Source organism: Canis lupus, chromosome 2 (genome assembly GCF_003254725.2).
Source record: "Canis lupus dingo isolate Sandy chromosome 2, ASM325472v2, whole genome shotgun sequence".
In the NCBI taxonomy this organism is placed as follows: Eukaryota; Metazoa; Chordata; class Mammalia; order Carnivora; family Canidae; genus Canis; species Canis lupus.
This window is the reverse complement of record NC_064244.1, coordinates 9,036,317-9,062,447: the sequence shown is the minus strand read 5'-3', so window position 1 is coordinate 9,062,447 and position 26,131 is coordinate 9,036,317. Positions and strand designations below refer to the sequence as shown.

The following is a 26,131-nucleotide window of genomic DNA, read 5'->3' as shown; positions in this document are numbered from 1 at the left end:
TTAAAAAAATCCTTGGGGGGGGGGTGGGGGAGTAGGGGGTACCTGGGTGACTCAGTGGGTTAAGCATCTGCCTTTGGCCCAGGTTATGATCCCAAAGTCCTGGGATTGAGCCCTGCATTGGGCTCCCTGCTCAGCAAGAAGTCTGCTTCTCCCTCTCCCTCTGGCCCTCCCCTCTGCTCATGTTCTCTCCCTCTCTCAAATAACTAATAAATAAATAAATAAATAAATAAATAAATAAATAATCCTTTAGAAAAATCCTTGGTTTTTACTTTTTTTTTCCTGCTGTTCTTACAAATCTGACTAGCTATATTAAAATCAAGTAACTAACATCAGATCCTTTCTTGGGGGAAATGACCATGCGTTGGCACTCTGACAGCACCATGATCTTAATTTTAAAAGTCAGATTTGAGAACCAGGCATATATGGGAAGAAAAGCAACAGTGCACGTTTTTATGTGGGGGGTACCGAGAGCAGACCACAGAGCTCTCCAAGCTGTGCCTAGGACTGGCAGGCTCCTCCTGCTGGTGACAACAGCTCTGCAGTCACTAGACCATGTCACATCACAGTGCACAAGGTGTGGCCTCTGACAGAATGCTGCAGACAAGAGTCAGCTTCGGCCAATTTGAAAAGTGGCAAATCAGAACAAAAATACAATTTCTCCAATTGCTAAGTGGCCTCTGCAAATACAGGAAATGCGAATTCAAAACACACATGCACACTAATACAGGCTGTTGACACATCTGATGGCAGAAATCAGGAGGAGGCTCTGCTGGCAGGACACTTCCACTGGGAAATGAGTATTGTGTAGAACTCTCACGTATATTCTCTTCCCAAAGAATACTCTTTCCCTACCATCTGCTAAAATAATTTTGATTAGAGGCCCCTAACTGAAAGAACCTTTTATTTCAGAAAGCTCATTTGCAAGTGTCTTATATAAAATGAAAATTACTATTATATAATTACTTGCAATGAAAAAAATGTAAGTCCTACTTTACAGACCAAAACCCATTTGAAACAAAGGTTACAAAAAAGCAACTCACCTGGAAATCCTGATCATCGATGCCAAACCTTTCCCGCAGGTTACGGAAAACCATCGGGCAGTATTCCTTAAACTTGAAGTGGCTTGGCATGTTTTCTCTGAAACAGGCATATTGTGGAATAAAGTTGAGATGTACAAAATGTTAGCTGGACTTAGATCTGCCACCATCTAGTTCCACATGTAGCCCGAGTGCCTGGAGCTCCCCACCCACAGAAGCCATGGGTGTGCTTCACAGAACCAACTACAACCCACAGTAAATCTGGGAGACACAAGGACAGACTGGTAATATTCATCTCTCACCACCTAGGGGCACTAGGACTGTATGACCTTTCGAATCCCAGCCACTCCTTATAGCCGCTTCCCCAGGGAAGAAGAGGTGGAAGGAGAAGGGGCCACACAGAGGGAAACAGTGAAGGACAGAGTAGGATGGGCAGCAGAACGAGTCACAAATGTGCTCCCCACACTCCTCCTCAGGTACTTGCGGATTAAAGCTTGCAATGCAACACTATCCCCTACTCCTTGAATGACCTATTTTATGCTATATATAAATACCACAATCTAAAATCACATAGAAAAAAAATCCCTTCAAAAGGTCAACTTCTAAACAGTATTAAGAGAATTAACACATCAGCTTCATATCAGAACAATGGCCACATGAAGAAATTTTGTAATTGATCCTCATGTGGGAGGGGTTTCTTTGAGGCTCATCCCATTCATTTAGAATTGCTTCCTCCTTTGTGTACATGTACATACACACACACACACACACACCTCTACTGCCATACTCTGTACACCAAAACATAGTAATTTGTATATGCGTCAGGTTTTAACCACCTGCCTGTGAGCCCCCTGAGGGCAGGGCCATTTCTTATACTTCTCTGTCCCTCCTGCTCTCAGTGGACAGCTAATACATGCGGTACTCCATTATGACATCTAAAGTGACATTCAGATGAAGGAGAAATATCCCCAATGCCCAACATGGCATCCAGTTATGTTTTATAAAAATGGACCTTAATTCTTTCTTGTTCTATGAAGTAGTCATTCTGTTCATGAGGTTAATAAGTTTTGTAGAAGAGCTGAGGTCCATAGATGCTAAAAATTCCAAGCAATTTACAGCTTCAAACATTTAAATTGTAATGAGAATATCACTTTTAACATATAAGATATTCATAGAGAACAATATGCCATATGGCAAAAGGATATTACCCAAGAGGGCCTGCTGTTGCTTTTCTGAAAATGACAGATGGTTATGTTTATCACAGGATTAACTTCATCAGCAAAACTTTACTCCCACCCATTGACAAATAATGTGATTATAGAAATTCATAAAAATCACACTCCTGGCAGCCATGTCAGTCCAATAAAGGCCGTACTTGTACTTACTTGTTAAAAAGGTGATTGTCCACCTTTATCTTTGAATAGGCTTTGAAGTCATCTGGCATCAACATAACAGGAATTTGAACATGGCTCAGTTCATTGATCTAGAAAAATACAAAATAAATGGCACAGGTTATTACTACCTATGTGGAAAGTGCTTGACTTGAACACGGACCTCAGGAAGACAACCCGGTAGACTCAAGAACCTCCTGCCCCCCTTCCTCCTGCTCCTATCCCAATTCATCTCTCTTGCTGCCCTCTTCACTTCCTCTTCAGGCCCTGCCACTGACTCCACCTCACATCCAGCTCCACCTCCCACTCATCTCAGCCTGCTGCTGGGCCTGTGGGGGCCTCGGGGTGCTGTGGCAAGGGAGGAATCTGGAGGGTGAGCCCTCATGGCCAGCTCTCCCTGTTTCTCCCATTTATCTTCTCACTTCCCCTCTAGAGCCTCAGCCCAGAGCTCCTTCAACCACATGTCCGGGACAACTACTTACTGTAAAGAAAATACTATCTGAGAAAGGAGGCTTTTAAACTTCTGACATAAGTTATTTGTTGAATTGACAAATGTGACCATTTCTTTACACATCTGGGTACTCACAAAGCAACAATGGCATTCATGAGACCTCTACCTTGCTTATAGGAGCTATATTTAAAAGTTTGGGGGTAGGGCATGAATTTACCAAAAGAGCAGGCTTCACAAAGGAAGGGAAGGAGACATATGACCCTGGTACTAAGTAAGAAGGAGATACGTTTGAAAGGTGTCAAGAACAAAAGATGTGGTTACAGAAAACAAAGGGTTGAACCTGGGTGCCTGGGTGGCTCAGTTGGATGAACATCTGACTCTTGTTTTCCGTTCAAATCATAAGCTCAGGGTTGTAAGATTGAGCCCCACGTCGGGCCCCACACTGGGCATGGAGCCTGCTTAGGATTCTCTCTCTTCCTCTGCCTCTCTCTGCTAATACTCCCTCTCTTTCTAAAATAAATAAATAATAAAATCTTAAGAAAACAAAGGACTGGACCAAGTTCTGTCTGAGTTCCAGTGAATGGCAGAAACAGCTTTTGAATATGACTTTGAAAAAGTTGAGCTTTCTCTTGGGTAATTATTTTTCTACATTGGCTCCCAGCTATACCTCCCTTGTTGCTAATAAAAATCACTTTAAAGATTTATACTTCAGTAAATTGAAGATTCTCAGAAGGGTTCTTAGTTACAAAAACAAAACAAAACCAAACAAAGGAAAAAATGAGTTTTCTGATAAAGCAGAGTGGTTAACACATTGCTCGGTTCATAGAACGTAGAGAAAATCTTCAAGATTTCTTCCCCTTCTCCTTCTTTGCCTTCCTTTTCCTAAAAAGATTTTAATCCACAGGGAATTTGATGACTATCATGCAAGCATGAACAGAGCTGTTGATCTGAAGAGAAATACCAATTTCGACACTTAGTTGGGTCAAAGTAAACCTGAGGAGCTCAACCAAACACTTCAGCCTTAAATGAGGAGGACCCCTGAAAGAAGTAAAAGTCATCCCAACACCTGGTGGAAGTAAATGCAAATGGTGTCTGGGGAAAAGCATCCCCAATGCAGGCCTCTGAGCGGCCCACAGATTTAGTTCAACCAAATATGAGTTCACAAAGATAAATGAGAGTGGGATTCAGCTGAAACAAAAATTATTTTTAAGACTTCAGTTATTAGAATGATCAGCTATGGAAAAGAAAACAAAAACCGTATGTAAAATGTATTGAAGAAGTAAAAGATGGGCTGGCAAAAATGAGCAGACTATGATACTTTCAAAATGACCGGTCAGGTTGAAAAAGAATCCAATAAAACGTCTACAAAATGAAAACTATAATCGGTAAACAGAAAATAGAACAAAAAGCCCCTAACATAGGGCTTCGGCAGCAGACTGGATAACTGGTATACCAGCGGGGAGAGCTGGGGAAGTTACCCAGAATCTACACAGAATGAAAATGTCATATATAAAAGAATGGTTAAGTAAGAAAAAAAAAAAAAAAAAAGAGAGAGAGAGAGAGAGAAGAATGCTTATGACAGGGGGGTTGGGAGGGAGCTTACATGAAATCTTAGAGGAATTGAACAGAGTATAGGGAAAAGATAATATTTGAAATATGAGAATTTTGAGAATTTTCCACAACTGATGGAAGTTATACATCTACGGATATGTAACATACACAGAAGAGTCTAAGAAGAAATCCACACCTAGATACACTATCATTAAATTGAAGATACCAAAATTAAAGAAAAGTGGTCAGAGGGAAAAGACAACACAAAGAAGGAATGACAATCAGGTTGACAACTAACTTCCCAAAAGCAAACCTGAAAGCCCAAAGACAGTGGTGTATCTTCAAAGTGAAAAAGTTACTGTCTACATAAAACCATTTACTGTGGCACAATATTTTCTTGGTCCATTATCTGGGTTCCTGGCACAAATCCAAAACCCTTGGAATTTCCAGAGTGATAGAAATATCTTCTGCTGTTTATAAGGCGCCCTTTTAGAGCACACGTGAATTTATGCTAATGAGGTGAGTCAGGGTGGGGCCCCTCAAGAGCCTCAGGATGGAGCTGGTCACTAGAATGACCAAGTAGGTATAACTCTGGAGCTTTCAGCCCTGCTCACTGACCTCGGGGAAGGGGTAGGGGGTAACTAGAGATTAAGTTCCATAAAACTCTTGAACAAGAAGTGGTGAGTTCCTGGGTTGGTGAATACAACCAAACACGAAGAGGATGGCACATGGGGCATCCATGGGCCATGGCACAGTTCCATGGGGACAGAAGCTCCTGTGCTTGGGACCCTTTGGGGCTTCAGCCAATGTACCTCTTCACTTGGCTGTTCATCCAGGTCTTTTATAGTATCCTTTATAGTAAAATGGTAAATATGCATTTTTTTTTTTTTCTGAGCTCTGTGAGCCACTGTAGTAAATCAATCAAACCCAAGGAGGGAGTCATGGAATGGCCAATGTACAGCCAGTAGGTGAGAAGTGCAGGTAACAGCCTGGGCTTGTAGTTGGCGTCTGAAGTCAGGGCAGTCTGTAGGACAAAGCCCTTGACCCAGAAGATCTGATGCCGTCTCCAGAAAGGTTGTGTCAAAATTCACAGCTTTGTGTTATTAGAAAAAACACACATGGGATATACCCACTAAAACTATCTTCAAAAAAATGAGAGGAAAATAATGGCTTTTTCATAGAAACAAAAACCAAGAACTTACCTACAAAGGACCTCACTAAAAAAATTTATGAGCTTTAGAAGCATATATTTAGACTGCTGAGATATAATTTAGAAAGAAAGTAAATGTGTATTTAAGATCTGAGATAGAAAAAGAATTTGTAAGCAAATAAATTGGTAAATAGGAAGATAAATACAAGTAAATATCACCTATATAAAGTAATAATGCTTAATTCATGGGATTAAATGAATGTCCATTATTTATGGACATAAATAAACATTGAATAACAATAGCATGTAAGTTGGGAAGTAGACAAAGTTACAGTGCCCTTGTATTGTTCAGGAGGAGAGCAAGATATAACTTTAAGTATTATGATAACATTTAAAAGGCAAACATTAAAAGAAACAGAGTATATAACTTCCAAACTAGTAGCAGGGAAAAAACAGAATAAGAAAATAAATAAAACACATTTATTTTAAAAAAAAGAGAGCAAAGAAGAAAATATAAACACTGCAAAAATAGAACAAATAAAGTAAATGGTAGAAATTCATCTATCTATCTATATCTATATATATGTATATATATATAATCCCAATGAGCATACACAAACGAGTGGTTAAACATAGACTGTCAAGATGAATTAAAAACTATAAGCTATATGCAAAAGAAATCCTAAAACATAACTCAAGAAGGTTGAAAGGAAGAGAAAAAAATATTAAATAGTACCAAAAATTATTGGGAAGCTAGCTGACCTTTACCAATATCAGTTAAACTAATAATTTTAAGACAAAAGCATTATTAAGGATAAAGAAAATCTGTACATAATGATAAAAGGTTCAATTAGCCAGGAAGATAGGATTCATATATTAAGTACCTAATTAGCCTGGAAGTGTACAGCAAAAATCATTAGGACTTCAGGGAAAATGGACAACTCATTATTATAGAAGAAGATTTGAATATGCTTTCTGGATAGTTCAAACAGCCAAAAAATTAAGAAAGATACAGATTTTTAAACAATATATTGAACATTATTCATTCAATATATGCTATACACCTATAAATGCCAAGTAGTCTTCCAGATGCTTGAGACATGTGATTGAAAACAGATTAAGATGCCTGCCCTCCTGAAGCTTGTATCTGAGTGGGAAGTCAGCAAATAAAAGATACACTTAGTAAATCACTATGTTAGATATAAATTGTCTACTATGTTAGAAAACTATGGAAAAAAAGAAAAAGCCAGATAAAAGAGTAGGGAATGCCCATCACTGCATAGATAGGTGTCACCAAAGTATTTTAAATCAGGAGGGTTGGAGTAAACCAAGTTTTGGAAGAAAAAAGAGGTTTAACATTCCAGTGCAAAGGTCCTGGGGCAGGGTGTGCCTAGTACACCTGGGACACAGAGACCTCAGTGGCTGGAACAGATTACCTGAGAAGAGAAACAGTAAGAGTCGAGATTACTGGAAAGATTGGTTTTTTATTCCAAATGACATGGGAGCTGTTGCAGGGTTCTGGGTGGTAGAGTGATAACATCACTTAATTTAGGACTTAAGAAGATTACTGGAGGGGTGGAAGTGGGCACAATTCTAGAAGCAGGGAGCCTAGTGACAGCAGTGTAGGTAGGAAAAGGGATTTTTTTTTAAAGTGGAGCCAACATGATTTCCTGAGTTCTGAATGTGCAGTGTGAGAAAGAAGCCAAGACCAAGTCCGAGGCCTTGGCCTGAGCAACGAGGGGGACAGAGCAGCCATCCTCCAAAGTGGAGAATTCTGTGTTCTTTCTTATTGCTTTTGTTTTCTGAATCATATTAAAACTGAGTGCTTTAATAATTTTTTTAAAAATGACAAAACGGGAAACATATGCAAACTACGAGGCTATTTATAACACACATTCATAATGTTGGGCACCGCAGATTCTCAAACCTAATGATTGGATTAGATACCACCACTTGCATTTCCTGATCCTTTGATTTTCGTGTGACACTTGTTTTTTTTTTTTTTTTACACAACCGCTTGGCACCCAGCTTCCCAAAGATATCATGTCCTTGGAAGGAATGCAGTATGACCTAAGTTGAATCGTGAACTCCCTCAAGCTAGTCGTTTGCATGCTACAGATGCTGAGTATCGCCACATTTCTCTTGAAATTCTAAAATATCCTGTGGCACTCCCGGTAAATTTGCTGCAATGCCCTCCGGCACCCTAGTGCAATTTGGAGAGTACAGATATAAACAGCAGATGTTTAAAACAGCAAATGATAGAATCTAATTATAGAATAAAATCATCCGAATAATCCCTTAAAATTCACTGCAATGGATCATAACCTCTAAGTACTTTAGGTTCATCCCAAACACATTTAATTATAACCAGCAGTTAATCCTTAACCTGTATAAACTGATGATCTCTAAGTAGTTTTCTTCAGGTAACTCCAGATCACCTGCATTTGTGCAAGGCCAAATTACAGTTCTGTTCCTTCCAAATTATTCCAAGGACTTAATCAGGCATCACTTTTAGTCTATACTATAATATTACGATCCATGTTATGATCCATAAAAAATGTATGAAACTGCCATTTCACAGAAACACAAAGCTGATTTAAAATACTACATTCTTGGGACATCTGGGTGGCTCAGTGGTTGAGTCTCTGCCTTTGGCTCAGGTCCAGAACCCAGGTCTTGGGATCAAGCCCCACACTGGACTCCCCACAGGGAGCCTGCTTCTCCCTCTGCCTACGTCTCTGCCTCTCTCTGTGTGTCTCTTATGAATGAATGAATAAAATCTTTAAAAAAATCCTATATTCTTTCCTATTCAATTTACCCAAGTATCTTAACTATTAAATAATTCTCAGCATGTCTGTGAAAAATCAGAAAATAACTATCTCTATGCCAGCACTGGAATATTCAAGCTTGAAAACAAGAGAATCAGAACTGAGAACCAAGTTTCGTGACAAGCACAATTAGAGCAAAACTGGATGACCAGTTTTTCAGTATCTTATGGAAACAAGTGTAAATAAAAGCAGAGAATGTTTACAGGGTGGCAAGGGGAAGCTGAGGAGCAATCATTTCATATCATTTTCCCCAAATTATACAGAAAAAAGTCAGGGAGAGCATAATAAATTATTCCTATCGTAATGTAGGCTCTGACTGATTACTGAGAAAGCAAAACCCAATCTGAAGTTGGAGCAAGCAAATCCCTGAATTCCTACACCTCATGCTGTGGGGATCTGTATTGGTAACAGTATCTTTTTTTGGAAGAAAGCAAGAAAAGAAACTTTTTGAATCCTTTCTGCTTTATAGAGTTCCTGCTCTGGAAAAAGTGCTGTGGAAAAAAAAAATGAAAACCTTTCAGCCAAAATGGATCAGAGAATCCCCCAATACTCACTCACTACCCATCCTTTCATGAGCACACCACGTGTGTGTCTGCTCTGGGTTGGGCACTGCACAAACACCAGCCTTCACCCTCACGGTGCATACAGTCCAGAGGGGCACATGCCTTAATTGAAGAAGTGCACAAATGTAAAATTCTGGCAATGACAAGTGCTGGGAGAGAGAAGGACATCAGGCCTGGAGCAAGCATGACAGAGCATAGACAAGAGCAGGAGTGACTGAAGGAGAAGCTAGACTTGAACAGAAGGCAGGTGGGGAGGGTTCCAGGAAGCAGGGACACAGGTGCAAAGGCCCTGTGGCAAGAAGGGACACACACAGTTCACTAGAGAAATAAAAGGCTAACATGTCAGGAATGCAAAAAAAACAAAAAAAATCAAGAGGGCACGTGACAGGATGGGGCTGAACAGTTTGCCTCCGAGGACCCTAAGAGGCTCCTGTGGAACTCCAGGAGAGGCTGGAAGCCTGGCATCGCCTGGAGACAGCAGAGACAAAGAAAGCAAATTCCAGCGACGCTGGGGTGGTAACAACGTGGAGTTGGGCGACAGGACAGATCCACGATTCTATTTACAGAGTCAGAGCACTTTAAGGGAAGAGTTCAGTTTTGAACTTGTGAAATCTGATGTGCTCTTTAGACAGCTTAAAACATTTTAAAAAATATTTTATTTATTTATTCATGGGAGACACAGAGAGAGAGAGGCAGAGTCACAGGCAGAGGGAGAAGCAGGCTCCCTGTGGGGAGCCCGATGCGGGATTCGATCCCAGGACCCCAGGATCACGCCCTGAGCCGAAGGCAGACGCTCACCCGCTGAGCCCCAGGTGCCCCTAGACATCTTAAATGGTGATGGCAGGCAGGCAGGTGGATCTGAAGTTCCCAGGGGAGGCAGGGGCAGGGACATAAAAATATGTGTTATCCGCATATAAGACAGTAGTTGTCCCTCGGGAGCGAAAGGCGTGAGCTGCAGAGTGGACAGAGAGGACAGGAGGGCTCCTCGCCGACTCGAAGAAGGTTAGCAGGGAGAGGAAGAGCTGCGGCAGCCAAGGGAAGCATGGTGCCACCTCAAGGACGTGAGGACGGAGGCAGTCAAGAGGGAACCAGGACAAGGTCGCGGCTGACTGCCTCTAAGAAATGCGGAGTCCCCCCGGACGGAGCACCACAGGGTCTCTGGAGGCCCCGGATTGGGAGGCAGGGGAGGCAGGGGAGGCAGGGGAGGCAGGGGAGGCAGGGGAGGCAGGGGAGGCAGGGGAGGCAGGGCGACAGTGGAAGCCAGAGCGGGAAGGCTGAGCAGGGAGGGGAGTGAGTGCAGAAGCTGCATCGGGCTGGTTTTAAGTCTGGGGGGCGGGGGCTGGAGAGGGCGGAGGTGCCCGAGAGAAGGGCCGAAGCTTGCACAGCCTTCTGCGGTGGGAGCAGGACGGATCCAAGGCGAGCGTGCAGCAATGGGCTGTGGGGAGGCAGCTCCTCTGGCAGAAGAGGGAAAGGGACCGGTGTGTGGGGAGCGAGGGAGCAACTCCTCTCCCGGGGGGGTGGGGGGGGGGCTGTGGCCAAGGCGGACAGTGAGAGGCCGCAGGGGTGGGGTGCTCAGAGGCTTGGAGAGGGCACAGGGAACTGCACAGAGTGACCACAGGATGCGGGAGAACAAGTCTGAAGAGGGGGGCTGGGCTCCAGGGCAGAGGGGAGTCCACCTGTAGTCCGTGCTGGTTAACTTACAGGGAACCAGGGGAACCCGGGATGACATCCTGGGGGGGCCGCGGCCTCGGGGGCAGGTGCAGAGACCGACGCTGGCTGGGGTCCTTCAGGTTCAAGCGTTTTGCTAGTCAAGGGAGACGCAGAGATGGAACAAAGTGTGGCAGGGAGAGCAACGGAGTTCCAGGATAATCACTTGGAAATGGGAAGTCAGCCGTGGGCGGGGCAGCACCTGCCACAGAGCCAGGTAGAGACCCACAGGTGGGGAGAACTGCTGGAGGCTAGACCCAAGCGCTGCAGGGGCTGCAGGGGCGGGGAGCAGCGAGCCGCCAGGCAGGTGCAAGGCTGTCTGCCTTGGAGGGAGCGAAGCCTCGCGTGGCTCTTGACGGTGGGGAGATGTGACCAGTGTTTCATCTAAAGGTCTGGAAAATGCATCTTTTTAGTTACTGCTACAAATCCCAGCTTCACAAATCAGAACACGCCCGGACGCGGGGAATGTTGCACCCTCGTGATTAAGATTAAGATTAAAAGACAAAAGAAATGAAATGTAATTATCCTCACTTCTCGGTTTACACAGTCTCATACGATGAAGAAATTAAAAGAGAATCTTAAGAGATCCTAGTCCCTCAGTTTGCAGATTACAACGTGTCCTGGTATATCTATTCCTTTATAGTCAAGCTCCATTCTAAGTTACATCAGATGGCTACTTCATGGGTATTTTATCTTTCTTTCATTCACAATGGCTTCCCATTTCCTTTGGGTTTCTGTTTTCCCCAGAAATTCTCCCTGCAAACCACTTGGTCAGGTTACGTGTAGCTAGATTTCATGATCTGTGAACACACTTCACAAACTGGAGGATCTACCATTTAAAAGCTTTTAATTAGTAAACATTTTTCAATAGTGTGCCCCTATATTATCTGCTTCTATAAGTTCACCTGTACACAATATCCATCAGTTTCACCAAAATGTATTAATTATAGGGCTGCCCAATAACTGAAAGACTATTTAACTTTCTGGATAGTCTCTCTTTTAGTCTCACATTACACAAACCGAAATATACCCTTATTTCTAGTTCACATTCTTGAGCTTATAGAGGTAACGACAATGAGCTGAATAAGGTTACATTAATCCTATTTCTTAATTTCTATATTCCACACAGAGCTTTGGGCTGTACACACTCAGATTTCAGGACATAATTCTTGGGTTTCAAAGTCTTCAGTGTGAGGAAACTTTATTAGTTTGGCATTCTATCTAGTCCCATAATTCCATTTCGGGCCCACCCCAAAATTGGTAGCAAAACTGATGTTATCATTACTAGTTTACATCTGCTATTATTAGTATTTAACAAGGCATTTATACTTTTTTCTTTCTTCATAGATACCTACATAGGGAACACCCATACACAGTTATATGCTACATAATATCCCTGAAAGGAAATAAAACAATTTTGTCAATCCTTAGGACTCTGAAGGAAGGAATGACACATACCTCCCAGAGAAGTTAGCATACATTATGAAATCCAAATAGTTTTAAATTTATGGAGATAAAAGTGGTTTTGGAGTTTATTAAAATTTTATTAGGTTAACAATATAGTGAAAGCACTAGTTATATTATTAAGGCCACATTTAAGGTCCCTGGGTTGCAAATACTTAACAAACTCATAACAGAAGTGCAATACCACTTTTCACCAACTTGTGAAGTACTTCACAGTTGTCAAACCATTTTGGCAAATATTTTTTCATTTTGTAGGTATACTGATAGTCACATTCATAGCCCTATAAAACTCAAGGGCATAAGTACTGCAAATACTCCCATGCAGACAGACTGCCCTGGGAAGAGCCTCGTATCCATTTATGCCATGTCAGTTGCCCCGAAAACAAGAGAGGTGTGGACCAGCTCTGCTTTTCCACTTAGCCACTGGGCATCTATATGGACAATGCTGAGGCCCAACATGAAACATCAAATAAAGAAGCTTTGTTGTCAGTCTCAATAGAAACCAAGGCAAAGGGGTCCAAGGAGGGTTAGTACCAAGGTTTAGTACAAGGTGCCCATATATGAATCAAGTGTGGGGGAGAGAGAATGTAGAGGGGAGAATACTGATGGGCATTGGGTGGCAAAAGAGGATGGGGAGAGCTTCTGAGGTCTCTGCTCAGCTTTGCCTAACTCACTTTAATACTTAGTATTCACCTTGCTGCTAATACTTGGTGGACACCTGCCAAGCATCCTATTAAGCACTTCAGGTACAGTATCTTACTGGATCCTGACAGCAGAATGAAGTAGATACTATTATTATCCCCATTTTGCAGATAAGGAAATTGAGGCTTAGTGAGATTAGATAAACTGACCCAGCCTGTCTTGCTCAGGCAACTCACTTGAGTTACCTCAAATACAAAATTCAGACAGTGGGATTAATAAGATCCTTTGGAGCACTTGACAGCCTATAAAGGAAGATTCATGGCAACTTCATAAGATGTCCACCTTAGGGTCATGAGTTCAAGCCCCACACTTGGTGTAGAGCTTACTTAAAAAAAAAAAAAATCCACCTGAAATAAAGTCTTCTGTTGTGCCAAAAATTTCTAAAAGATTCCCTATCTTTTTTTTTTTTTTAAGATTCCCTATCTTTTTTAAAAAAGGGAATAATTAAATAGATGTTTTGAATAAATGAGTAAACATGTTTAATTGAATTTGCACCATGGTCTGCTACAATTTCATCAGCTATGATTTCAATAAGTGCATTCTAAATTTGGAAAGACCTACTATCAGTGAAAAGTTATCATTCTTCTGACATTCCTTGTCATTTCAAAAAAGGGAAAATAGGGATCCCTGGGTGGCGCAGCGGTTTGGCGCCTGCCTTTGGCCCAGGGCGCGATCCTGGAGACCCGGGATCGAGTCCCACGTTGGGTTCCCGGTGCATAGAGCCTGCTTCTCCCTCTGCCTGGGTCTCTGCCTCCCTCTCTCTCTCTCTCTGTGACTATCATAAATAAATAAAAATTAAAAAAAAGAAAAAAAAAACAAAAAAGGGAAAATAAATATTCCTCAAAGCTCCATTAAATCACAATAATTATAAACAGTATCCTTGAAGGATATAAAATTGATTTCCAAAGCAATTATTTATTAAAGCAAATTATCTATGTTTTCCTTTATGAAAAATTAGATTAACATATAGTATAGTAAAATTTATGTGGACTTTCCCTTTTAAAATATGGACTGACTCAGAAAAGTTATCTTGATTCCTCTCCTCAGAAAAAACATTCAAATGTACTATCCCATTCAAGATACCTCCTACGCTGCAAAACACAGGTTTGCTTTGGGGGGTCAGATCTGCGGATTGCAGTTGTTATCATTCCTGCAGATATAACACTGAATTCACACTGGCAAGAAAACAGAGTTTGCAATTAAGCTGCAAAAAAGTGGGCATAATAAATAGTTACCGGACAAGGAATAAATAAGACGCAGCTGGTAATGATTCTGAAATTAAGACATACAGAGGTGTTCCCACAAGGCCATTTCACACTGCAACATTTAAAGGATAAACGTCACTATTTTCTATGATCTGTGAATCGAGCAAAGACTATGTTCATAAATTGTGAGGTCTTATTAATGACAATTAATTCAGATATATTCAGCCTTAATACTATGTTTCCAGTCTTATACATAATTAGTAATTGGTTTTCACTCAGTCAAGAATCAACAAAAAAGATGCCCCATCCACCAGAAGAAAACCTCTCACATGGAGACACTGAGATATTTATTCTGATGATAGACAATTCACTACAGATTATGCCATATTGAGGTGAAATAGGAGGCACCCAGCACATGAATCTGAGGTTACGCTGCTGTGCATAAAGGTGGTGGGTGGGAGCTGTTTTCAGAGTGGCACGTCCACCTAGGATTGGGGCAAGACGGGAGATGGAAAGAGTGAGAATTATCTTAAAAGGCCATTTATCCTGAGGCACCTGGGAGTTTAGCCCGATAAGCATCTGACTCTTGATTCCCACTCAGTTCAGGATCTCAGATCCAGCCCTAGTCAGCTTAGCAATGCGGGAGGAGCCTGTGTAAGATTCCCTCTCCCTTTGCCCCGCCCCACAACCAATCACGCATGCATGCTCGCAAAAAAAGGGGGAGGGCAATTTGTCCCTTTACAAAAATCTCAAAACACAGATTGAAGGGGGCTTACTTTACCTCCTCCACAACTTTCCTACCACTTAACTATGAGTGCATATTTAAAAACAGAAATTGATAATAAAAATAAAGTAAGATGCAGGGTGATAATCCTGAGCAAGATAAACCCAAAGGGCTCAAGGGCAGTAAGGACCCAATGGGAAAAGAACCTGATGCATAACTTGACTACTGTTTTGGATACTCTTTTAATTTTAATTAATTTCATAGGGAAATCAAATAATAAATATGTCAGATTCCCTAGACTTTACAAATTTCACAATTGCTTCTGGTCTACAAAAGGATCCTGACTTCACAATTACAAAAGTGGTACGAGTTCACCATTAACGTTAAGAATGTCTTCTTCCCCTTCCATGTGTCCTTTCATTTCAGTGTGCGAAGATAGATACTTTCCACTTACTGGACTCATCCTTAAAAAAACAAAATCCCTTTGTGACTCTATAGTTAATAAGCATAGAAGGATCCCATCCCACCAAATAATTTAAACATTTCTGACCTAGGGTTCATCAGCTTTCAGATGTGAACAAGTAGAAAACTAAAACTACTTCTACGGGGTTAACAGTGTTCCCAAAACTGTCGGAATATATAACAGCTGGAAGTCCTGATGCTTGGAATATATCACAGCTGGAAGTCTTGATGCTTTCCGTTCAGGTTCCATAAACACCAGAGGCATTTAAATGCAAACCAGAACTTTCGCTGGTTCTCCCCAAAGGTATACAAAATGACCTCAGGTGCATTTCTAAGAAATATTTTCCATAGCATGACCAAGGAAAGGTCATCAAGATTATACATGTCCCTCCCCACGCTCTTCTGCAGAGCCCTCGGTGCTCACTACCTCTGGGGAGGGTGGGGAGCAGGAGCTTGGCAAGGAGCAGTGGAGCAGAGATATAACTTTGAGGGTTGTAACAATAAACTTTAACAGATTAGGCAGACTGCTTAATAGACAGAATTGCCCAAATGAGGGGCAATACCTATTACCACCCTTTCCAAATGCCTGAGAGTACGCTTCTAAAAACTTATTACATTTATTGGTTTGTAAAATGGGGATCTCAGCAGCAATTTATATACTGAAGCTCATATTTTGTAATTAAGATAGCAATCATAATGTCCTTAGAATATAAAATATCATAAATAATCATAAAAGTTGTTTTACGATTCACTTTTGTTTAATTTGCCTTTCTTTTACTAATTTTCATAGGAATTTTGGAAGGGGGAGAGGGAGATTACCTAACTTTTTTTAATGTCCCCGTTTGATACCAAACTTGTAATTTCTTTTTTTTTTTTAATTTCTTACTCCCTATTGGAAAAACACCCATTCACTTGAGCATCAGCTATCAGTTGGAAATAATTTTATAATCTTGTAATGAATATAGTTTGAAATAATTAAGAATTTTATTTTAAAGACTTTATTTATTTATTCACAGAGAGAGAGAGAGAGGCGGAAGCAGGCTCCATGCAGGGAGCCCGATGTGGGACTCGATCCCAGGACTCCAGGATCACGCCCTGGTCCAAAGGTAGGCTCTAACCCGCTGAGCCACCCAGGGATCCCAATAATTAAGAATTTAAAAAACTGAGATCTCAATATGACTCAAGCACATAGCCTGCACTTGGAATGGTGTGGCTCTCATTATAACTTAGACTGCAAAATGAAAAGCAATTACAAAGTTCTGAGGTTTCAGAGGGGCAGCAGAGCAAATTAGAGTCAATTACAGAGGTAGGAAAAAACAGACAGCTGAAAATGTTTGTGAAGTGTAATTTTATTTGTCTTGAGGCAAAAGGTCAATTTTCTACAGCTGTTCCATCACTATTCATTAAAACTATTTTTAAAAAGTTATTATCTTCTTATTTGCAGATAAGGCAAAATAAAAAATGCAAGCATATTTTAATTAAAGCCTTCTTGTGAAATGTGAGCTACCTTCAAATGTCTAGAAAATAAATCCTTTATTTTGATGAGCCAAATAAAACTGTTCTGATAGCAAAGCTGAGTAGAGACGCAAATCAAAGCACAAAGGTCTGTCATTCCAACATCTATAAACTCAAAAGCCCAAATTAACACACTTACGGGGATTTTTCTGTTGAACAAGGATCATTAAGTCAATCTTTTGATAAATGGCTACTTGACTAAAATTAAAATGTCATCAGAAATATTTAAACTCTTGCTTAGAATCTTAATTTATAACATAGACACACACTCTACTATACACCATCTGTCAACTTGGTATCTGCAAGCTCAATCAGACTTCTGATGGGTGTTCCTCACTGGCTGGCCCAATGCCAACTTCATCCAAAAGAATGAAGTCATGTTAAAATTTTACCTCTTGTGAACCAAAGAATCTGACATGAAACTACTGAATTAAGGCCAAAAATTTACAGGCTTTTACAGAAGTAATATTGGCTTTAAAAAATTCAAGAAAAATGTTGCCAATGAAAACAAGATCTTGCAATGTGAATGTGGTCTTGGAGTCAGGAGATCTGTGATAGATCTCTAATGCCACTTCATCACTGCCTAACCTTGAGCAAATTGCTCCAGCTCTCTTGATCTTGCTTTATACTTTGAAAAATGAGTTCAAGAAGACAAGAGATTACAAATGATGTGTTGTTTGGCCCAGACAGTGATTTAGAAAATGCTTGAATTAATTACCAATTTTTTTCAGACTTGAGAAAATTTACATCCAGATTTGGATTTCTAGCTTCTTTGAAAAACAGGAAGATCTGGCACCTTGCCTGGCATCATCTGGTGCTGAGTACCAGTGGGGATGCACCCGCTAGCTGGGCACAGCTCCCACCATTCCCCATAGTCACCAGCCTAGATGACCTCATTCATTCTAAGGTTTCAGCCACCACCGGGCTCCAGTCTCTGCATGGGAGGCTGTACCACAAATAAAAGTGAATCATAAAACAACCTTCCACAGAGATTCTCTTAATTCCTAGAAGAAACTGATGACCTCATGAAGTGTTTTGCTTGTGTGGATGTAGGAGGAGAAGGACATAGGTATCATGAGAAGCCCACGGCTCCACTAATATAATTGAGGACACTGTATGATATTGATCCTTCATTGAAATAGGTGTAAAGACTTGCAAGAGATGCTAAGCTGAGGTGGTTCCTCTGCAGCTGGCTGTAACCATGCCTTCAGCCTGTCTCCAGAAGGGAACTGTGGTTGACACACAGGACAGGTGCGATCAGAAAGACATGAACCATGTGGAAATGACATCATTTGAATTCCTGGGCCCAGTGGATCTTAAGGCCAGTCCACCCCTGCCACCCATCCCAGATACCCAAACCAACCAACTCTTTAATAAAATTAGTGCAAGTTAGGTTTCTGTCACTTGTGACTGAAGACATTCAAATACAATACTCGTATACTTAGTCAAGGTCAATGAAAACAAACCTCACTAGTCTGGGGGCATGAACACTAGCAATGACAAAGCACTCCAAGAAACTGGTCTTGAAAGTTTCCAATGAATAAATGTTACTTTTTATGGTCAGATATCTAATATGCCAAAATAATTTAATACTTCCTGATGTCTTTTTGTACATTCATACTGCATTGAGAACATCCTAAGTATACAGTGTCTTTGGTGGACTGTGAACAAGAAGCTTCCATAAGGTACTGGAAGATACGATGCTGACACAATTCTGGCAGGAGGCCCTAACTCCCACACCTCTCTGGGAGCACGGCCTGGCTGACTACACTGAAGAGGGGAGGGGTTCGGTATGTCCCACTGGCCTACCCAGGGAGAACCAATCTGCTGATAAAGAAAGTAAGGAGAGACGGTCATACATTGAGAAGATCACTCACACACATGATCAATAGAACCCACAAGATGAGTAGGAAGGAGATAGGCATGTATATAGTTCAGCCTTTTTTCTAAAAAAAGGATTCCTTCAGCAAACTTCCTAGTTGGGAACGAACCTATATTAAGATTCCAGAAGGGAAGCACTGAATTCCTGATTCTGTTGGGGTTGGCCTTTGTTTTTCTTTCCATGAACAGAACAGAGGGTCAGCTTGTTTTATTGCACAAGAAAGAACAATATGAGGAAGGTTACCATTATGCAGTTTTTATAGCTTTCCTGGATTCCTGTTTTAAGTGATGAATTGACCATGCATTTTTATCTCCTTCCCTTCCAGAAACCCTGCTAAAATGACAATAAAGAAAGTTAGAGATGGAAAAAACAACCCTGACCAAAAAATAAAAATAAATAAAATTGGAGAGCAGACCACAGAAGAGGAGAAAATTTCAAATACTTTTTAAAAGACAGAAGATGGGGGTGCCTGGGTGGCTCAGTGGTTGAGCATCTGCCTTCGGCTCAGGGTGTGATCCTGGGTTCCTGGGATCGAGTCCCACATCTTGCTCCTTGCAGGGAGCCTGCTTCTCCCTCTGCTTGTGTCTCTGCCTCTCTCTCTGTGTCTCTCATAAATAAATAGATAGATAGATAGATAGATAGATAGATAGATAGATAGATAAAATCTTTAAAAATAAATAAATAAAAGAAGATGGAACACTGGTAACTGTTGTCAGAGGAGAGTTGTACCTAAATGTCACTGGCCCCTCTGCTCTCATAGACGCAGAGGCCCTGGAGACTGGAGTTCTGGTGGCAGAGAGTGTGTTGCCTGTTGCCAACCACCAGGTGAGACAGGGGAATTGTTTCTTTAGAGAACTGAACCCAAGAGGCTTCAGAGTTGGGAATGCCAGGCACAGAGCAGGGCAGGCTGGGGCACAGGACCAGTGGCAGTCTCCATGGTCACCCCTGGGACCTCAGCCCCCACCCTCTGCTCTGCTGCCAGCACATCTGGCCATTCCCTGAGGACACTGATGCTGGAGGCTTCCCCTCAGGAGAAAGGCCCCAGAGAAGATTCTACAGGTGGGCATCTAGATGAAGGCTAGATGCTCCCCAGCTGCTTTCACCTGGAAGCCCACTGGCCAGCAAGCACTGCCACTCCATCTACACAGAATCTGCAGTCTCCTCGGTGCATCCCTAAATTTGAATAGGATAGCCATGAACCACCAGACAACTGAGGAAAGCTTCTCACGTGAAAGAGGCACTCAAACAAATCTTTAACTCTTGCAGTGATATTTCACACCAGAGGGGCACTTGGGTGACTTAGTGGGTGAGCATCTGCCTTTGACTCAGGTTGTGTTCCTGGGGTCCCGGGATTGAGTCTCACATCGGGCTCCCTGCATGGAGCCTGCTTCTCCTTCTAGGTCTCTGTCTCTGTCTCTCTCTCTGTGTCTCTCATGAATAAATAAAATCTTTAAAAAAATACTAAATTATCAAATTCAGTAGTTTACTAATTACTCAAAATAACTGAGACATAGAAGGTAGATACTATTACTTTCACCAAAAGCTGTGTATTATTTCAACCAAAACAGGTGAGAGTGGAAAAGATGAATGAGAGCCACAGCATCATCTCTCATGGCAAACGTCAACCAGTAATATTTACAATTGACAAATAAATGTGTGGACAAAGGATGCATCTCTTACCTAGAAATATAGAGGTAAATACCAGGGTTAATAATTATTAAGTGTACCTGTGTACTAATATGGAAAGTTCTCTAAGAAATAATATGAAGTGAAAAAAGCAAGATGTGTTTACTGTGCTCCCATCTAGGGTTTATTTTATTTTATTTTATTTTATTTTATTTTATTTTATTTTATTTTATTTATTTGAGAGGGGGAGAGAGAGAGAGAAAGAGAAGCAGATTCCTGGCTGAGCAGGGAGTCCAATGCAGGGATTGATCCCAGGACCCCGGGATCACAACCTGAGCCAAAGGCAGGTGCTTAACCAACTAAGCCACCCAGGCAGCCGCCCCTTAGGAATCTGAGAAAGGTTATACATGCTCATATCTGTATATGAAACTTACAGGAAGCACATAAAAACTGGAGGAACGGATTTGGGGATGGAGGGTGGGGGTGAAGTTTCTCACATGTTGTTTTCATAATAATGATGGAGGGAAAACCAAAGTGCTCATGAAGCATCTAACCCAGGGGCATATCACGTAACTACAAGGCAATGGTCCCCAACAAAGGGTGCGTGCTCTCAGCAAAGAGAAGGGCAAATTTCTATTTCTATTTATTTTACATCAGAGAAGACTAACCTCTGTAAACGTATCATACCTCATCAGTCCACACGTCAGTCATGAGCTGTAAACTCATGGGTATATGGTGGGCACATCTTGCCTTTGTCCACATCCAGGGCATCACAGCCGACTGCAGTTGACATGTGCCCAGCTGAGCGGGTTTACAGAACACGTGTCTGGTTTTAACTAAGCTAAATTAACCCTCACAGAACAGACACGTGCTGAAAAAGAGGCCTGTAAAGAACTACTGAAGCTAATACTAAAAACCCAAGCACCAGTTAATAAGAACGTGGCCAACCTAGCAGAAAGCTGAGCTCCTAATGCGTTTTCTCTGTTGACCAAATCATGAGGTCAAGCGTTGATGATTTAATCGGGTATGACAAGAGTAGTTCAAAACAATTGAAATTATTGAGAGGACCATTTAAAATGTGGGCTCCCATCCGTTCTGGTTAACTGATATAAATGTACTTCCCTAAGATATCTTGAGATATTAGCTGGTGATAGCCTAGTGCTATGGAAATTGGCAAGTCATTTCAAAACTGAGAGCTCAACCTGAACACAAACATCTATGGTTATATATGCTTAACATCATGTAGTGCTAAAGTAGCAAATGTAGCACTCCTCAAAATGTTTCTAATTTAATGATTAGTGTACAGAAGCTCCTTTCTAGGTTCCTTGAGTAGCAAAAGACTAGGCATTGCATACCCTGTGGTTTATTCCTACCAAGGCAAAAATGGCCAAATGTGCACGAAAACCAATATGGCACCAAATTCAAATGCACTCCTTTGTTGGCAAACGTTGTTAGCAGGTATCTAGAAGATCCTGGGCAATATGTGAAGGGTTGAGGATTAGAACAAATTGCACAGCTTGAAAAGTTTGCCACATAGTTGCATGGAAGTGAAGATGACTCTTACCACATTTCTGCTTCTGGTGTCAGCTAAATTACTCCATATATTCAAAGACACACTGGGATCCCTGGGTGGCACAGCGGTTTAGCTCCTGCCTTTGGCCCAGGGCGCGATCCTGGAGACCCGGGATCGAGTCCCACATCAGGCTCTGGGTGCATGGAGCCTGCTTCTCCCTCTGCCTGTGTCTCTGCCTCTCTCTCTCTCTCTGTGACTATCATAAAAAAAAAAACAAAAAAAAAAAAACAAAGACACACACTACTGTGTGTGGTTGTGAGGGAAGCAAAACCCGAGTACTAATTTAAGAAGTGAGATGAGTCATATGCTTTTCCTTTACAACAAGACAAATGTTCCAAATTCGTGGGCCCTTGCAGGGGTCAGGAGTGCCTGTCAGTGGTGTGCTACCTAGCAGCAAAGAAATAAACACACTTTAAGCATCCTTTCAAAGTAAAGGTGAGACTCAACATCCAGGGGAAAAATAACTGCTTTTCAAGAGAAACTAATGCTTTGAAAAGAGAAGATTCTAAAAACAGATGTTTGGAAATGTTTCCACGGTTTTGTGATCTTGTTGCCAAAAACAATGTAACTGTGTCACCTATGAAAACTCTTGTATCAGCACACTCAAAAACTTGGAAAGAGAATATTCTAGCCTATCAGAAATCCTGCCAAAGAGTTTCACGCTCCTTTGTTAAAAATTTAAAGCATAATACCTCTCGATAAGTTTTGAAGTGTTCAGGAAAAATGAAATTTAACATCTAAAAGTCAACTAAACTTTGCCAACCAACACTGGTAGGTTGGGTTGAGGCAAGGGGTGTGGGGAATTAGTAGAAATGAAATGGCCAGTGATATGCATCTTCTGTTAGTATTTACATATCTTTGTGTGTATATTTTTCAGCAAGAGCCATTAAAATCAAGAATCAAAATATATAGAACAAACCTTAGAGGTAGGCTTAAAAGGAATCAGTGTTAAAACAGCATTTCCAAAATACACAAATTAATTACATTGCTCACTCAAAAAGCAGTCATTTTTAATGAGGGCAAAAGATTTGTTTACAGTGTTAAAATTATTTGAAATATTTTAAAATATTTAATCTTACCTTTTTTTTGGTTGTAAAATGTATGCAAGCTTACCATTTGCATATGAATATAATGTATAAATAAATGCACATGGCTTTATGCTTAGATTTCATACACATGATGTGTGATCAAAAATATCTGGAGGTTACTGTTCCATGGGAGATTTTTCAAAATACGCCAATCTTTACCCATCTATAAGCCTTGTGGTGGGAAATAGGGTATTTGGCTGTGTGTTTTGGAGAATAAAAAGTTCCCAGGTATTTTTGACCCCATCCTCTCCTCTGCTCTCCCTCAGGGAGCCAGCGGGCCCTACCATGCTCAGAGCATTTAGTAGAAATTACTGAGAAAGAAACGCAATCCTGTTACAGTCTCGCTGGCCAGAGACAGGCATGCTACACAGCATTCACACTTAACCATAGCAACATCACATTTTAAAAAACTGTCAAAAAGCACTTTCACATCTACCTGATTTTTCCTTCATAACAATGAGTCACATTTACCTGGTTTTTCCTTCATAACAATGAGGCAGAATTATTCTCACTGCACAAATGAGATATAAAGTTTAAGGACTCAACAGAGAGGGTTAATGGCTTCCTTTTTAGCTCATCATTAGAAAAGGTAAAATTAGACTCCTTTCTGCTAAGCCTGATGCTTGTGCCAACCTCCCACTCACTGGACCCTGAACCCGAGAGTCCTGAAGGGGGTGCCCCATGGGAAGAGATAGCAGAGCCATGGTCCAGTATCTCATGAGAAAACAGGGCTCCTTCCAGGGGCTTGTAAGAGGATGCTTCTGGTAATCACAGGGAGGCGGTAGTATGTGAGAAGTTTGTAAAACTTGGGGAGTTTGGGACATAAATTTGTATCAAATGATTGTATGAGATTAACCACGTTTCGTATCTAAATCTCAATCTTCTCAGTTCATTTCTCCTCCCCACCACTTTGAAAATACATTCTGTTCCAAAACTTTAGAATACATTACCTCTAAGCTCAAAGCTTTTGTATCCGATAGGCTGAATTAGTCATGTTTTCCTGGTGAGTTACATTCCTTAGCCTAAAAGACTATTTCCAGCGTGTATAAATGTATTTCTCTAAAAAATGAAAGCCAACAAGCAACTCAAGTTTTGTCTAAAAAAGAAATAATTGTTTAGCAAACAATAGTCTAAAGCTATTTTATTCAGAACAAGAGGATATTTTTTTCGAATACATACCAGACCACATTTCTTACATAATTTTCTTTTGTCAGTGAAAATGTTTCTGAAAATTGAGGATAAGCTCAACGTAGGCTTCAGTTTCGGGTTTCTAGCATCGCCTTACGCTTCCATCAGCCTGTACTGCAGAAAGTCACTTGTTCCATACAGACACAAATTTACTTTACATTTTGATATAAAGCACAGGGTTGTGGTTTTAAAAAAAGTATCATTAGTTCAGTTAATTTTGTTTTCATGGCTGAAAATAGAATATTTTTAACCCTTTACTTAGATTCATATATACTCACAAATCAATGTACTGAAATGTTTTACAAATAATAAAAATAACAAGCACTGTTTTTACCTGGTCAAAAAACCCATCACCTTTTCATAATTTATTAATTATCCAAAACACACCATTCATATTATTATGTATCTCCTATCCACAAATACTCCTATTTCACAAACTGTCAGAAGAACAAAAAAGCTGCTGTTTGTTTTCATTATTTTAGGAAAAAGAGCACTTGCCATCACATGAGTTTTGCATAAATAATTCTATTCTCTCCTTTCCCCACCTCCTCCCACTACATTTTATGTATTCTACTGACTATAAAAATAGATAAGCAAAAAATACCCCAGAGAATTAGATGACAGAGAATCTTAATTCCTAATTAGATCAACTGACATTAATTTCTCATTCTCCATATGCTATGAACATGAATTAAGGATGCAACACACCAGATTGAATCCAGGCAGTTCTTACTGGATTTTAAACCTGGAAGCTTCTAAAAGGTAGGACAGGGGACTGACAGTAGCCTTAGCTGTTATAAAAGATCACATTTTTTCTTTTGCCACTATATTTCAATAACCTTTTTTTTCTGAATCATTTGAGGCCAATAGTTTTTTTTTTCCAAGATTTTATTTATTTATTCATGAGAGACACACACACACACAGAGAGAGAGAGAGAGAGAGAGAGAGAGGCAGAGACACAGGCAGAGGGAGAAGCAGGCTCCATGCAGGACTCGATCCCAGGTCTTCAGGATCAGGCCCTGGGCTGAAGGCAGTGCAAACCCGCTGAGCCACCCGGGCTGCCCACTAACAGTTTTCATCAAGAAAGAGCAACTGCAGGTGGGCATTTAAACTATTCACTGCACAACATTACAATATGAATATGTTCCCAGGAACAACATAGGGCTGGTTGTTGTCCTATGGTCTCTAAGTGGTCTCTCCCAGGTAAGGTAGGAAGAACTGCAATGCAGATCTTAGTATGAGGATGCAGATCTTATATACTATATTTTTTTCTTGAGTATTTTCTCAGGAATGTCTTTTTTTTACATTGACTCCAGGAGTCAACTTTTGCATTCAGATGTATTTTCCTTTTTAAGCTTAAAAGCTAAAGTTTCAGAGACCACAGCATGGTTGCCTTTTAAATACACGATTTAAACACAATTTAAAGTTTACCAATCAACTTGCAGTGAGAAGGTACACTTAAGAGAGAGAAACGTGATTTAAAGAATTCCAAATTCATGTTTTGTCAATTCTGGATAAGTTCATTTGCGGTCATTTATTTTTCTTCCCCTAACCCTAAATAGTCAAGGTAAAATCAAGGGAATGCTGTATGAAATGCCATGGGAATCATCCTTTTTTTTTTTTTTTTTTTTTCAATCTTAGCAGAGGAAAATAAAAATTTGCTTATTTCTTTGAGAATTATAGTTTTTTTCCCCTCATGATCTTTTCCCCCCTTTTGTCATAGGTTACCACATGTACCTCAGGGAAGGCCAAAGGACTTGAATTGACCTCTGTCCCTGTGGATCCGGAAAGCCTCTTTGGCCCTGGTCACGGCATCACTGCCTAATTGAAATGTTCAGTAATGACAAGCAAGAAGCAATTATATTTTTGAAAGTGAAGAATGAGAGCTTTATGGATGCTCACTGGTACCAATTTAGGATAAAAACAAAACAAAAACAATTACAATTTTGTCTGGTAGAACATAAATAGGAAGGCAACCCAAAGCTATTGCATTGCCTGTTCCTGTTCATCAAGGATGTGAAAT

The 26,131-nt window shown here is 40.8% G+C and overlaps 1 protein-coding gene across 1 annotated transcript in view; it reads right to left on the bottom strand.

The window, feature by feature from the left end:
- PIP4K2A (phosphatidylinositol-5-phosphate 4-kinase type 2 alpha) overlaps window positions 1-26,131 on the bottom strand; it is a 177,381-nt gene that overhangs the window by 64,689 nt on the left and 86,561 nt on the right. Inside the window, exons 2-3 of the mRNA XM_025463977.3 lie at window positions 2,423-2,520; window positions 1,041-1,137 (exon numbers count right to left, since the gene is read on the bottom strand). Coding sequence (XP_025319762.1) covers window positions 1,041-1,137; window positions 2,423-2,520 — 195 coding nt within the window. The remainder of the gene's footprint in view (window positions 1-1,040; window positions 1,138-2,422; window positions 2,521-26,131) is intronic.